The sequence below is a fragment of the Narcine bancroftii genome, chromosome 4, assembly GCF_036971445.1.
Source record: "Narcine bancroftii isolate sNarBan1 chromosome 4, sNarBan1.hap1, whole genome shotgun sequence".
Lineage (NCBI taxonomy): Eukaryota > Metazoa > Chordata > Chondrichthyes > Torpediniformes > Narcinidae > Narcine > Narcine bancroftii.
In genome coordinates, this window is record NC_091472.1 from 174,981,219 (window position 1) to 174,995,010 (window position 13,792).

Sequence of the window (13,792 nt, forward strand, 5' to 3'; positions counted from 1 at the left end):
TTGACACCCTTACTGATCAAGAACCTATCATCCTATGCTTTAAGTGTACCCGATGACTTGTCCTCCACAGCCGTCTGTGACCACAAATTCACCACCCTCTGGCTGAAGAAACATCTCCTCATCTTTGTTCTAAAGGGACATCCTTTTATTCTGAGGCTGGACTCTCCCATTACTGGAAACATCTTCACATCTGCTCTAGCCCTTACGGTATTCAGTACATCTTGATAAGATTTCCACCTCCCCACCCCCCCCCCCCCACAATCTTTCTAAACTCCAGCAAATACAGGACCAGTGACATAAAATGATCCTCGTACATTAACCCTCACATCCGCAGGATCACTCTCATAAAGCTCCTCTGGACCTCTCCATTGCCAGCACACCCCTCCTTAGATATGGGGCCCAAAATACTGCTCACAGACTCAGAGGCCATCAGAGATTATTTTAATTCATTGCAAGATTTTGGTAAGGACCACATCATGCCAAGTGAGATGGATGTGGTGACGGGCCATCCACTCAAGAATGTGTCAATAGGGAAATATGGCTGGCATGATTTGCCATTCATTCATTCCCATACACATTGTAATGGGTTGCTAATTGCCATTCGTTCGTTCTACAGACTGTTTTTTTAAGGAAATGCACTCCTTTATAACTTTGACACGTGTACAGGCGCTCCTCAACTTACAATGGGGTCACATTCTGGCAAACCCATCGCAAGTTGAGAAAGAATAGTGCACTTACAATTTTTTTATAATTAAAATTTGAATACCTGAACGTACACATCTGAAACCACACTGGGCATGAAGAATGTTTGAAGCATTGAACTAAAATTAATTGCTGGACGGTGGGGATGCTAAAGCGACAGGCTCATCAATTTCACTTGTTTGCGTGATTGCTACAGAGACTGCAAGCGTGGTTGAGCCCAGCATCACCTAGCATTGCGAGAGAGGAGCGTACCGCATATCGCAAGCGTGGGGACAGATTGGAATTCAAAATTTAAAGTATGGATTCGAACCATCGTGACTTTGAAAAATCGTAAGTCAGACCATCGTAAGTAGGGGAGCACCCATTATATGAGCTCAAATGAGCAGGAGGATCGTTGACAGAATCAGTGACAATACCCATCTCAATTAAATAGAAAGCTGGGGAAGGTAGAAAGGGGCACAAAACAAGTACTGTATTTGACAGCATATAGGCCCCCCCCCATTTTTTTTCCAAAAAATTTGGCTCAAAAACCACCCTGGGTCCTATATGCGAAAATGACATTTTGGTGCCGCCATTTCGAGCACTTAAATACAAAGCGCTCAAACTACTTGCCCAGCTTCAAGAAGCCCGTGGAGGTGCTGCAGCTGTCCAGGAAGCAGGCTCATAACTTCGCGGACCACCTTCCCATGGGCGGCCCATGCTTTCTAGAGCCACGGCTGCTGCCACTCACTTCTCCCGAAAGAAGGTTGACTGCAGTGGCCCCCACCAGCAGCTCAATGGCTGTGTTTGTACTACACGCTGATGGTACAATCGATTGCTTGCTTTGAGGGGAGCGCAGGTCCTCAATGATCAGGCTCCACACTGAGCCTCTGTTTGACAAGCACGGCCCCCAAGCAAATTGAATGAGCTGTGGGGGAGGGTGGCAGTGAGTGAGCAGCCTGCAATGAATGTCGAACAAAGACTCAAAGTTCTTCCCTCAAAGCAAGCAATTGATCACCTGCTCCCTGTGACAGCGGGCCCTGCCCATTGCTCTGGTGACCAGCTTCTCTCCCTCCCGTGACCGTGGGTCCTGGTGCGCCTATCAATCAATTGACGTTTCCATGGTTGGGGGGGGTTAGTGGGCTGAGCCTTGGCGTGCAGCAGGCAGGAGGATGTGTCACTGTTGTTGCTCATGTGCAAGGAGGCTGCAGCCTCTCGGCCATACAAGGATGGAGGGTTTTCATTGAGGTAAGTGAAGGCATACCCACATGCATTATCTACAAGGGGCCTTGCAGGAGCCAACTTACTGGGTACTCATAAATACACAAACACATTTTTTATAAAATTTCACACTAAAAAGGGGGGTGGGGAGGTCTTATGTGCTATATGCTGTCAAATATGGGACATACAAATATCCAACAGTTTAGACTGATTTTTCCACATGAATAATTCTTCAAATTAAGTGTGTTATACCCCAAGGCAGTATCATTACCATTAGTTTTCAAATGGAAGGAATCACATATCAAAATAACAGAATTACCTCTTTAACTCGTACATATTCAGGTAATGATTGAAAAATTATCAGAATAAAGAGGGAAAAATGAAATTGGTCTGCTTAATGCTTATGAGCATTTGCTTTGTATAATAATATAGCTTAACTGGCCCGTTTAATAGATTTTTCAAAATAGGAGATAAATAAATCTCAATTGTGCACATCGATATCATTCATGGTGATTTTCAGTCCAGTTTAATGAGAAAGGTATTGAACATTTCCAGAGGTTACCATGCAACAACTCATTCCATCTTCCTCCTGTGATTTTCACCTTATGGTTGGTGCACTCTGTATCCTCTTGGGTAAGTCCAACTTCGACCAAAGCCAACTGTCATAATCCTCTGCAGGCATCTGAATCACCTTTACTTGCACAAACTGTGGAGAGAACCACATGACGGATTGGCTTCAGCATGAATGCAGCCACACTGAAACGGAAATTGAAATAGGGGTGCTGGAAATACTTAACAGGCAGTATTTATGGTAAAGTCTCTTCAATGATTTAAGATAATTGACCTGTAACATTAGCTCAGTTTGTCTCTCTCCAGATGCTACCTGACCTGCTGAGTATTTCCAGCATTCTGTGTTTTCTTTTCAGGTTTTCAGTATTTTGCTTCTGGAGTGATTCAGATTTCAGATTTATTGCCCAAGTACATATGTGACATCACATACAACCCCGAGGTTCTTTTTCCTTCAGGCCAAGCAGAATTACCACTTATTGGTAGTGCAAAAAAAAACTGTATACACGTAAACAAACTGTGCAATACAAAGAGGGGAAAAGAAGCAATAAAACACAAGAGTCCTGAAATGAGTCCCTGATTGACTTTATTGTTGAGAAGCCTGATGGTGGAGGCGAGCAGTAGCAAATGTTACTGATGAGACGATTGTTGTACAAACATACACAAAGGGATATTTTTCTCTGTTGGTAGATCTAAATCAGACATTCTCCACAGGGGCCACAGACTAAAATCATAAAACGTTATTTATGTGTTTTTTGACATCAGTAGGAGTGTAGTACTAAAGAAACCAACTAATCCTGACTGCTTCTCAGGGAAGGGGGCCCATCGCCATAAAAAAATTGAGAATGGCTGGTCTAAATGCACTAATTTATGGTCACAAATTAAAATCAGTTAATTTAAAAATACCAAATAAAGATATTTTATGTACACATTTAAATGTTGAATTGCAAAAAAGGTCATTGCTTTTTGTAAAGGATCTTTGTAAATTTAGTGTAAAACAAAATGTCTCTTTATGTTTACTTGGATCTTAGAGTTAAATCTTCACAATCTCCATCAGTACCAGAGCACCACAGGGCTGGTAGCCCTCTTCTCTACTCACTTTACACCCATGATGGTGTAGCTCGGTACAACAACAGCACCATCTACAAACTTGCTGATGATCCCACGGTTGTGGGTTTTATAAAGGCAGGAGACGAGTCAACATACAGGAGGGAGATTGAAAACTTGGCTGAATGGTGCACCAACAACAACCTTGCACTCAATATCACCAAAACTAAGGAGCTGATTGTTGAGTTCAGGGAAGGAAAGCCAGAGGTATACAATCCAGTGATCATTGGGGGGGATCAGAGGTGGAGAGGGTGAGCACATTGAAGTTCTTGGGGGTCACTATCTTGGAGGATCTTTCTTGGATCCAACACATCAATCGCATTGTGAAGAAAGCATGTCAGCGCCTCTACTTCCTCGGGAGTTTGCGGAGGTTTGATATGACACCAGAAACACAGGAAAATTTCTACAAAGGTGTGATGGAAAGTGTGCTAACTGGCTGCATCATGGTCTGCTATGGGAACACCAATAGCCCTGAGCATAAAGCCCTCCAAAAGGTACTGGACAAAGCCCAGGTCATCACAGGCAAAACTATTGAGTACATCTATGGGAAATGCTGCCATTGGAGAGCAGCAGCAATCATCAAGGATCCACACCACCCAGCACATGCTCTGTTCCAGCTGCTGCCATTAGGAAAGAGGTATAGGTACCACAAGACATGCACTACCAGGTTCAGAAACAGCTGCTAAGCTCTACCATCAGGCTCCACAACAACAAACTCAATCAGAGACTCATTTAAGGACTCTTGTGCACTTCATTGATTTTCTTTTTGTTCTCTCTGTATTGCAGTTTGTTTATTTGTTTACAGTTCTTTATTACATGTTTATGCTGTGTACAGTTTTTTTTTGCACAGCCAATTAGCGGTAATTTTACCTCGCCCACAGGAAAAAGGAATCTCAGGGTTGTATGCGATATCATGTATATACTCTGACAATAAATCTGAAATAGATTAGAAATAAAGATTCTGTCCATGGCTTTGTGGGTTCCCAAACATTACCCGTTGGGTAAGCATGTCATTCCTGACCAGATGTAATTACACAAAGGGTGATCATCTTGATGTGAGAAGCTTATTATTTGCCAGGAGGCTGCCAATGTGTAGCAGATAGGAGTTGATTATTGGAGCCAGAGAGTCACCGCGAGGCTCTCTGACGATTGACAGTGTGCCAGCCCCAGCTGGAGATAGTGGGACTGATGCACCCTAACCTGATGAGAAAGTGACTCGTGTTCATCTGTTACTGGAGAATGTCTCCCTCTGGATAAGGAAAACCTACTCAGAACCCAGCCAGGTCCAGTGGCTCTGTAGTGGTGGTGGAGAGGGGATAGGAGTGGATCTCTGGTGGAGGTGGGGGGGGGGGGGGAAGTTGGACAGTCTGCTGTGCCATCTCTTCTACAAGAGTCTCTGCAGCATGTCCTGGTGTTCTCCCTGAATGCTTTACCCTACTTCCTAGGTCCCTCTGAAGTGGTCTGGTGGGGGAATCAGTTGTTGTGCATCGTGCTTTCGTTCCTCTTCATTGATGTTGGGGTAATACTGGTAGTAATGAAAATATGATAAAATCTAATCAGATACCTTATTAATCATCTCAGTTCTGGGGCACCATTGTAGATGTTCCTCACTTTAGTGTCCAAGGCACAAACATCATCAACAGTTTATATGAACAACCTTCCTTCCAATTCAAGGTCAGACGTGTCGATGTTAATTCATGATTGCACGACTTCTCAGCTAATGAAAAGGCACAAGCAGCAAGGCCTGGGGTGGATTCAGGGAGGGGTAGACAAGGGCTGACAACTGGCAAACATAGCACAAAAGTGCCAGGCAATGACCATCTCTAACAAGAGAGAAAATCTTAATGACATCACCAAGACCCCACCAGCCATGCTGAGAGGGGGCCCATGGGCCCAAACTAAAGTGGAACAGTCATACAAATAGCGGTATCTGAAGCACAGTTGAGAGGCTGGGGAACCAATGATTAGTGACCTGTCTCCAGACACGCAAAGCTTTTAACCCTTTGCATTACCTACAGCACAGAAGTTTGGAGTGTGCTGGAATACTTTCCACTTTCATCGATGAATGCAGCTGAGACAGTTGACAGATACTGGACCAGGCAGCCTGCTCGACTGGAACCCTATCAAACACCTAAATGTTCATTCCCTTCCCCACTGATGGCCTGGGAACACAGTGCGTATCATTCTCAAACTCTCCTGCACTTATTATCCTGACAGCACCTTCCAAACCTGCGACCTCACCACCAAGGAAAACAAAAAACAAAGGCACCTGCAGGCTCTTCCCTGAATCATACAGCATCCCATCGCTGGGTCTAAATCAGTGGTTCTCAACCTTTTTCCTTCCACTCACACACCACCTTAAGTAATCCCTCTGCCATTGGTGCTCTATGATTAATAAGGGATTGCTGAAGGTGGTATGCGAGTAAGAAGGGAAGGTTGAGAACCACTGTTCTAGACCCAATTGCTACTGAAATATTTTGCTTGAGAAAAATTGTCATTGCCAATTTCCTTTAGAGTTATGAAACCATTAGGTATGATTAAAACAGTGGTTTTCAACCTTTTTCTTTCCACCCACATACCACCTTCAGCAATCCCTTACTAATCACAAGAGGGAATACTTAAAGTGGTATGTGAGTGGAAAGGAAAAGGTTGAGAACCTCTGGTCTAACTCTTTACTCAGCACCTCACCTGCACCTTCTGGAGGGAATTAGAAAGAGGATATAAGTGAGGCCAGCTTTTGTAAATCTTCTTGACGTTCAATGCCTTCAGCAGCATCAAGAGATCTTATATTAACAGCTTACAAGTTAGCAATGGCCAGCAGGTTAACTTAGCCAGTCACAGAGGTACCTCAGCTTAAAGACCAGGACATCAGACTCAACTTCCAATCTTGTACATTTTCTCCATCATCAAAAATATCCAGCATGTTGACATTTTCACTGATGAAAGCAGCTACAACACTGAAGAATCTTGAAAATAATTAATGACCGATCAATGACCATAACTGGAAACCTGCCCATTGTACACAGATTCATCACCAGTGTACTGTAACTGCATCAAACACAATCTTCAGGATGCATCACAGTGGCTCACCAATAACTCCAATCTTTGTGAATCTGATTACTAAGAAGACCAGAAAGATTATTGGTAGAACCATTAACCTGTCCATTACTAATCTGATTTGAGACAACTGTCAGAATTAAATACAGAAAATAGTGGAAATACCCAGCAGTCGAGACAGCATCAGTGGACAGAGAAACAGAATCAGGAATTCAGTTTGGTAAACTTGACCCGATACCTAGACGTTAATTGCTCCATCAGGCCTCACCTCAACAGCTGCGCTGATGTCTGGAGAGCACAGCTCCCAATTTTGTAAACCGTGAAGCACCCTGAAGAACTGTTGTGGCCGAATTCTGAAGTTCTGTCTTTTCTCAAAACTTTCCAGCCTTTGCAGGACTTGGCTGATCTTCTGATTCCCTTGAACTGTTGGAGGAACTCTGGACAACAAGCTGGAAAACCTGAAACATTAGGGAAGGGAAAGATTTTTGTGGATCGACTGAAAAAGATGCTGAGCACACTCAAACAGAATGGTTAACAGAGGATGGCCCTCTGATATCCCTCCAGTTCTACAGGTGATGTTAGCCCTTGCTTTGCTTCCAAAAGCTTCACTTCATGAATTGGTTCTTGAGATACTAGTTTACAAAAACAAAGCACTTTGAAAACATCAGGGCAATGGCTGCAGTAAAAATCGACCCAACATAATAGAGGAGACATTGTTTATGGTACAAGACCTTACCCTATGAGAGGGAACTCACTGATTTGTACAGGACCCCACACTGTGACAGGGAACTCGCACTGCCTGTGGAACAGGACCTCACACTGTGGCAGGGAACTCGCACTGCCTGTGGTACAGGACCTCACACTGTGGCAAGGAACTCACACTGCCTGTGGTACAGGACCCCACACAGTGACAGGGAACTCACACTGTCTGTGGTACAGGGCCTCACACAGTGACAGGGAACTCACACTCCCTGTGGTACAGGACCTCACACTATGACAGGGAACTTGCACTCCCTGTGGTACAGGACTGCACGCTGTGACAGGGAACTCACACTATGACAGGGAACTTGCACTCCCTGTGGTACAGGACCTCACACTGTGACAGGGAACTCACACTCCCTGTGGTACAGGACCTCACACTATGACAGGGAACTTGCACTCCCTGTGGTACAGGACTGCACGCTGTGACGGGAGCTCACACTATCTGTGGTATAGGACTGCATGCTATGACAGGGAACTCACACTCCCTGTTGTACAGGAACTCACACTGTGACAGGGAACTCACACTGTCTGTGGTATTGCATCTTACATCTCAACTTGACACCATAATGAAAATGCACGATTGAAGCAGAAAGCCATCAATAATCACAAAAGATTCAAGTTGTGAAACTGCTAGGCTTTTATTAACTATAGAATGGAACAGCAGTCAACCTCATTGACTGATCGAGGCAGAGTGGAATGGGGAGCATGCAAAGGGACTATGGGTAGGATTAATCTTTGGAGGTGTGTCCAGCCAGCAGCAGTCAATCATAGCATAATAGTGGTTTACCACATTCACGCCTCCTTTTTAAGAGTCCTGCGGGGTGAGAAAATTTTACAGATCCAATCTGTCAGGTGTCTCATTTGCTGCAGTGAACGATGTGAATGGTTGGGGTGCTGACGTAGCGCCCTGAGCAGCTTGTGGGGTTTGGCCGTCATCACTGGTTACAGTTTGTTGGTGGGGGGTTGGGGGGGGAGACAGGTGAGGGGATAAGGGACTGTGGTGCTGGTGCATCATTGGTGACAACAGTAGCCAGGGGTGGAGAGTGGTCAGCTGCGGGCTCAGGGACCCCTAAGGTAGCAGTGGAGGGGGAATGTCTGTTTGTGGTCATAGGTGATAGAGGAGGCACCTGATGGTGCCAGATCCCAGATCAAAACTGTGTCCTCATGCTACTCAGGGAAGACAATGTAGGCATACTGGGGGTTAGGGTGGAGGAGGTGGACCCTCTCAACCAGTGGGTAAGTCTTACATTGCCTGGTGTGCTTTTGAAGCAAGATGAGTCCTAGGGAGGTAAACCAGGAGGGCAGTGTAGTCCCTGACGCAGTCTTCCTCAGGAAAGAAAACATTCGTTCATGAAAAGTGTTGTTGGTGGTCATACATAGAAGTGACTGGACGGAATGGAGCACGTCTGGGAGGATTTCTTGCCATTGGGAGACGGGGAGGCCCTATGACCTCAGTGGTTTTTCCAGATCATGGCATGCTCCCTTTCCACTTGCCCATTCCCTCTAGGGTTGTAGCTGGTGGTCCTGCTCATGGCGATGCCCTGGCCAGCTAGTACTGCCACAGCTCATCACTCATGAATGAGGTCTCTCAATCACTGTGGATGAAGCCATGGTTCCCAAAGAACATGAAGGTATTGGGGAGGGTCTTGATAACTGTGGCTATGATTGTGTCCAGGCACGGGATGGTGAAAGGGAAAAGGGAGTATTCGTCGATGATTGTAAGGAAGTAAGCATTCTGGTTGGAGGAGGGGAGGAACTAATGCTTAGGTACTCGAAAGGGCAGGTAGTTTTAATCAGGTGCACCTTGTCCGTTGATAGAATTACATTTTGCATTTAGTGCAGACCTGGCAGTTTTTAGTCATTGTCCGGACTTCTTCAACAGAGTATGGTAGCTTCTGAACTTTGATAAAATGGAAAAACCTAGTTATTCTGGGGTGACAAAGGTTATTATGGAGGGTCTGCAGCCTGTCCATTTGGACATTGGCACAGGTCCCCTGAGATGGAGAATCCGGGGGCTCGTTAAGTTTGCCAGGCCGGTAGAGGATGTCATAATTGTAAGTGGACAGTTCAATTCTCCACCTGAGGATGTCATCATTCTTGATTTTGTCCTGCTTATTATTAAACATGAATGCGACTGCTTGCTGATCCGAAAAGAGAGTGAAGAGTTTTCTGGCAAGGTAGTGTTTCCAGTGGCCTGGGCCTCCTTGATGAAGGAATAGTGAATTTCATGGCCCTGGAGAGTGTGTGAGAAAAAGGTGACGAGTCTGCCCACTTGGTTGAGTGTGGCAGCCAGGAGAAAGTCGAGTACATTGCCCTCGACTTGGAACAATGTGGACTTGTCTATGGCATGCATGACTACCTAGTCCCTTGATATGGTCGAATGCAGCTTGGGCTTCTGCAGGCAGGGGAAACGTAGTGGCTTTAACCAATGGGCGAATCTTGTCCTCATAGTTGGGAACCCATTGAGTGTAATATTAGAAGAACCCAAGGCATCTCTTCAGTGCTGTGGGAGAGGTAGCTCCAACAACGGACGCATGCAGTCAGGGTTGGGGCCAATGACACCATTCTCGACCACGCAGCCAAGGAGGGCTAGTCGTGCTGTCCGGAACACACATTTGTCTTCATTATAAAATTCAGACATTTTGCTGCCCGGAGGAACTTATGGAGATCTGCAATGTGATCTTGCTGGTCATGGCCGCAGATGGTTAGATTATCTAGGTATGGGAAGGTGGCTTGCAGTTTATAGTGGTCCACCATGTAGTTTATCTCCCACTGGAAGATGGAGACCTTGTTTGTGGCACCAAAATGGACTTGGAGAAAGTGGTAGAGGCAGCCATCCACCTTGAGTACCGTATACTGACGGACCAGGAGCTATTGATACACCGACTTCAGGTCAGTTGTGGAGAATACCTGATATTGTGCATGGTTGACCATATCGGACATGCGGGGAAGGGGGTACACTTCATGCTGCATTTACCGGCTGATGGTCTGGCTGTAATCTATGACCATCCTATTCTTTTCCCCATTCTTTACCACAACCACCTGGGCCCTCCAAGGGCTATTACTGGCCTCGATGATGCCTTGATCTAACAAGCACTAAACCTCCGACTTAATGAACGCCTTGTTTGCCACATAGTACAATCTCATTCTAGTGGTCACCGACTTGCAGTCGGGGGTGAGGATGGCGAACAGTTGGGGTGGGGGGGGTGGTCGACCTGGAGAGTTGAGAGGCCATAGGTCACTTGCAGAGGGCCATCTGTGAACTGTTTGTTGCAAACGGTGTGGGGGGTTGGGGCCGGTCAAATTTAAATATAACTTTCTGAAGTTGGCACTGGAAGTCCAGCCCCAGTAGCAAGGGGGCATAAAGTTGTGATATGACGAGCAGTATGAAATGTTTGTAAACTATTGCCTCCAACAGTTAGGGTCACTACACAGGACCCATGGATGGCTGGCATATGTGATTTGGACACGAGTGATATCTTGTGTTTGATGGGCCATAGTTTAAGGGATAGGTGCTTAGCATTATCGGGTGGATAAAACTTTCTGTACTCCTGCTATTGAATAAGCAGTTGGTAACACGCCCATTTACCTGGACATCCATCATGGACCTGGCGTGTTTGTGTGGTGTCCCAGGGTGATGGAAGCCAGTGTAGACTCATTGTCTGAGTCTGATGGGTGCTCACAATCCCGAGATGGTTGTCCTTAACCCTCATGGTGTTGTATGCCTGGAAAGATGGTGTTTGCTGTGCTGTTCAAAATGGCAGCCCCCATGAGTCGCACATGGCATCACTGCTTTGCAGAGGAGATGGAATTGGGCATGCTGTCCTAAGTTGCGACTGTCCACATGTGGTGCTGCTAGGTTTCATAGATGGTTTGGACTGGCAAACTTTGGCATAATGCCCTTTTTTTCTGCACCTAGCGCATACCGCATCCTTGGCAGGGCAGTGTTTCCTCAGGTGCTTAACCTGCCCGCAGAAGTAGCAATTAGGGAGATCACCCGAAACAGCAACCAAGGTCAAGTCATTTGAGGAGTGGGATGGTGTGGGCGACCAGTCGCTCGTGGCGCAGGGCGATTCCTTATCCCAGGAGAGCGATGCCTGTGGCAACCAAGTGGAGGCTGAGTAATCACCTGAGTTTTGGAGGGCCACCTTCAATGTCTCTGTCAGCTCAACCACTCTCTGTTGATCAAGTACCTTTTGTTTCAGGAATTCCTGCCTTATGTACCTGGAGCAGACACTGGCCACATAAGCATTCCAGATGAGGGCCTCAGTGTTCAGGGTGGCCGTCATGGCCTTACAGTCGCACTCTCTGAATAGGATCCGGAGGGCCCACAGGTACTCGGTGCTTGATTCTCCTGGTGGCCAGGAGGTGCTTGGCTTAGACCTCATTTACTTTTTTACAATACTGGGGACTTCAGGATCTCTATAGCCGCTGGGTATGAGCTGGCATTGATGATCATTGGGACTACTCGGGGCCCGACTTGCAAGAAGAGAAATCTCAGTCGGTTAGCATCCATGGTGATAACATCTGCGGCCGATGCCAGGAAGTCTTCAAAACAAGGGAGCCAGAGATCGAATGTGTTCAGGGCATCTGTCAATCGAGGGTTGATGTTGAGCTTCTCAGGTTTCAGATACTGTTCCATGCTTCTTTTGAAAAATATAGTTAATAAAATTGATGCACCATCAATAATCACAAAAGAATGTAGTTGTGAAACTATCAGGCTTTTATTAACTATAGACTGAAACAGCCTTTAATCTCATTGACTGAATAAGGCAGAGTGGAATGGGGAGCATGCAAAGGGCTATGGGTAGAATCGGTCTCGGGAGGCAGGTCCAGCCGGCAGCAGCCAATCATAGCATAATAGTGGTTTACCACATTACTCAACCTTTGAAGCCGTAACAATACTCACTAAATATCCATTTCAGCTCTTTCACATCAGTCCCAACATTTGACTTGCTCCCCAGCTGAGGGAAGCCACCTCAAGGATTGTTTCATCTGTCATCAATTGCACATTAGGCCTCCTTTACTGGGGATCGAGGGAAAAATGCATGTTTCATAACCTTTGGCTACCTCACCTCTTTGGATCATATATCTGCTCCCGTTTCCCTCTTTCAATTCTCAACCACGTTACTGCTGCTGCAAAAGAAATAGGTATTTCAGATGGCAGCTGACACTCACCAGGTCTGTTCAGAGCCTTCAGTTTTATTTTCCTTGCATTCCTGAAGTGACCTCTGCATGTCCTCAGTGTACGTGTAAAAGTTGGTTATGCTGTCCAGAGCACGGAATTTGAGCTTGCTGGTGTCCCAGCGTTTCCTGTAAGCCGAGTCCCAATAGTTCAGTTAATCAGGAATTAGCTGAATGTCCTCCCATCTTGTTTCATCCCCTCATTTGGCTCCCTACCCAACCTCTGCGTCCTGATTCTCAGCATGGTCCACTACACAGCCAGGAATACCGGCTTCTTCCCTTCGTAGCACCTGATCCTCAGCTGGAGAGGCTAGAATTTTGGGGTTTTGCTTCGTTCCAATTTGGGATCGGTGCATTGTCCATGTTGAAGAAGGGATTCTGAGTTATGCCTGTATACTCTAGCACTGCTGCTGGACTTGAGGACTGTGGGGAAATCTATTGCAGACATCTTCTGCCAGTACAGTAACCATAGATTACCACCTAAAGATAAGTCTGCACCATTTAATTGTTACCTTTTTCTTGCACTAATAGCAGCTGTGAATATTTATATAGCTACCTTCTGTAATTTATTCTCTTTTCTTCTCTCTTGGCATTTTGTGGTAACTTAATTTATGCTATTGCAATCAGGGTATCCTATGTACCTGTGTGGCTGCAGCAAGTAAGAATTTCAGTGCATTTGTACTTTGTACTTATGTGTATGACAAAAAACACTCATCTCAACTTCGTGTGAGATGAAAGTGGGACAATTGGATGAGAGCCAATCATTTTTAGTGTAGGACACGATCAGTAACCACAGAGACAAGCTAAGGAAACTATAGGGTTTAATACACAGAAGAACCTTGCTGGCCTGGATCCCCAGGATAGGAATGGCAGCAAGGGAAAGGTGGCTTGATCTTTATGGCCCAGGACCACGGGAGAGGAGTCATAGGGTATGAGTCATCTGTGGGCGGGCTAGCTCAATATACAACCGATAATGATAACTATATACAATGGAGGAAACATATCACCACATTTAATAAAACAAATTGATAAGTAGGTAAATGAAGCCTCGTATTAAGGAGAAAGGAAACCATTATAATTTCAGTTTTGACAAGAATATGGATAGGAAAGGTTTGGAAGGATACAGGACAAATTGAAAGGGATGAGCTTAGGTTTACAATTTTGTTGGCATGGACACGATGGGCCAAAGGGCCTGTTTCTGTTCTGCAAAACT

General features: G+C 45.6%; 1 protein-coding gene across 4 annotated transcripts in view; it reads right to left on the reverse strand.

The window, feature by feature from the left end:
* Nucleotides 1-2,411: 2,411 nt before the first annotated feature.
* Nucleotides 2,412-13,792, reverse strand: part of LOC138761255 (coiled-coil domain-containing protein 60-like) — a 176,645-nt gene continuing 165,264 nt past the window's right edge. For 3 of the 4 annotated variants that reach the window (XM_069933098.1, XM_069933099.1, XM_069933097.1), the window contains 3 exons: nucleotides 12,574-12,708; nucleotides 6,902-7,091; nucleotides 2,412-2,608 (listed from right to left, as the gene is read on the reverse strand). In XM_069933098.1, the coding sequence (XP_069789199.1) occupies nucleotides 2,501-2,608; nucleotides 6,902-7,091; nucleotides 12,574-12,708 (433 nt within the window). In that variant the 3' untranslated portion in view covers nucleotides 2,412-2,500. The remainder of the gene's footprint in view (nucleotides 2,609-6,901; nucleotides 7,092-12,573; nucleotides 12,709-13,792) is intronic. The other variant, XM_069933100.1, reaches the window with a different exon arrangement.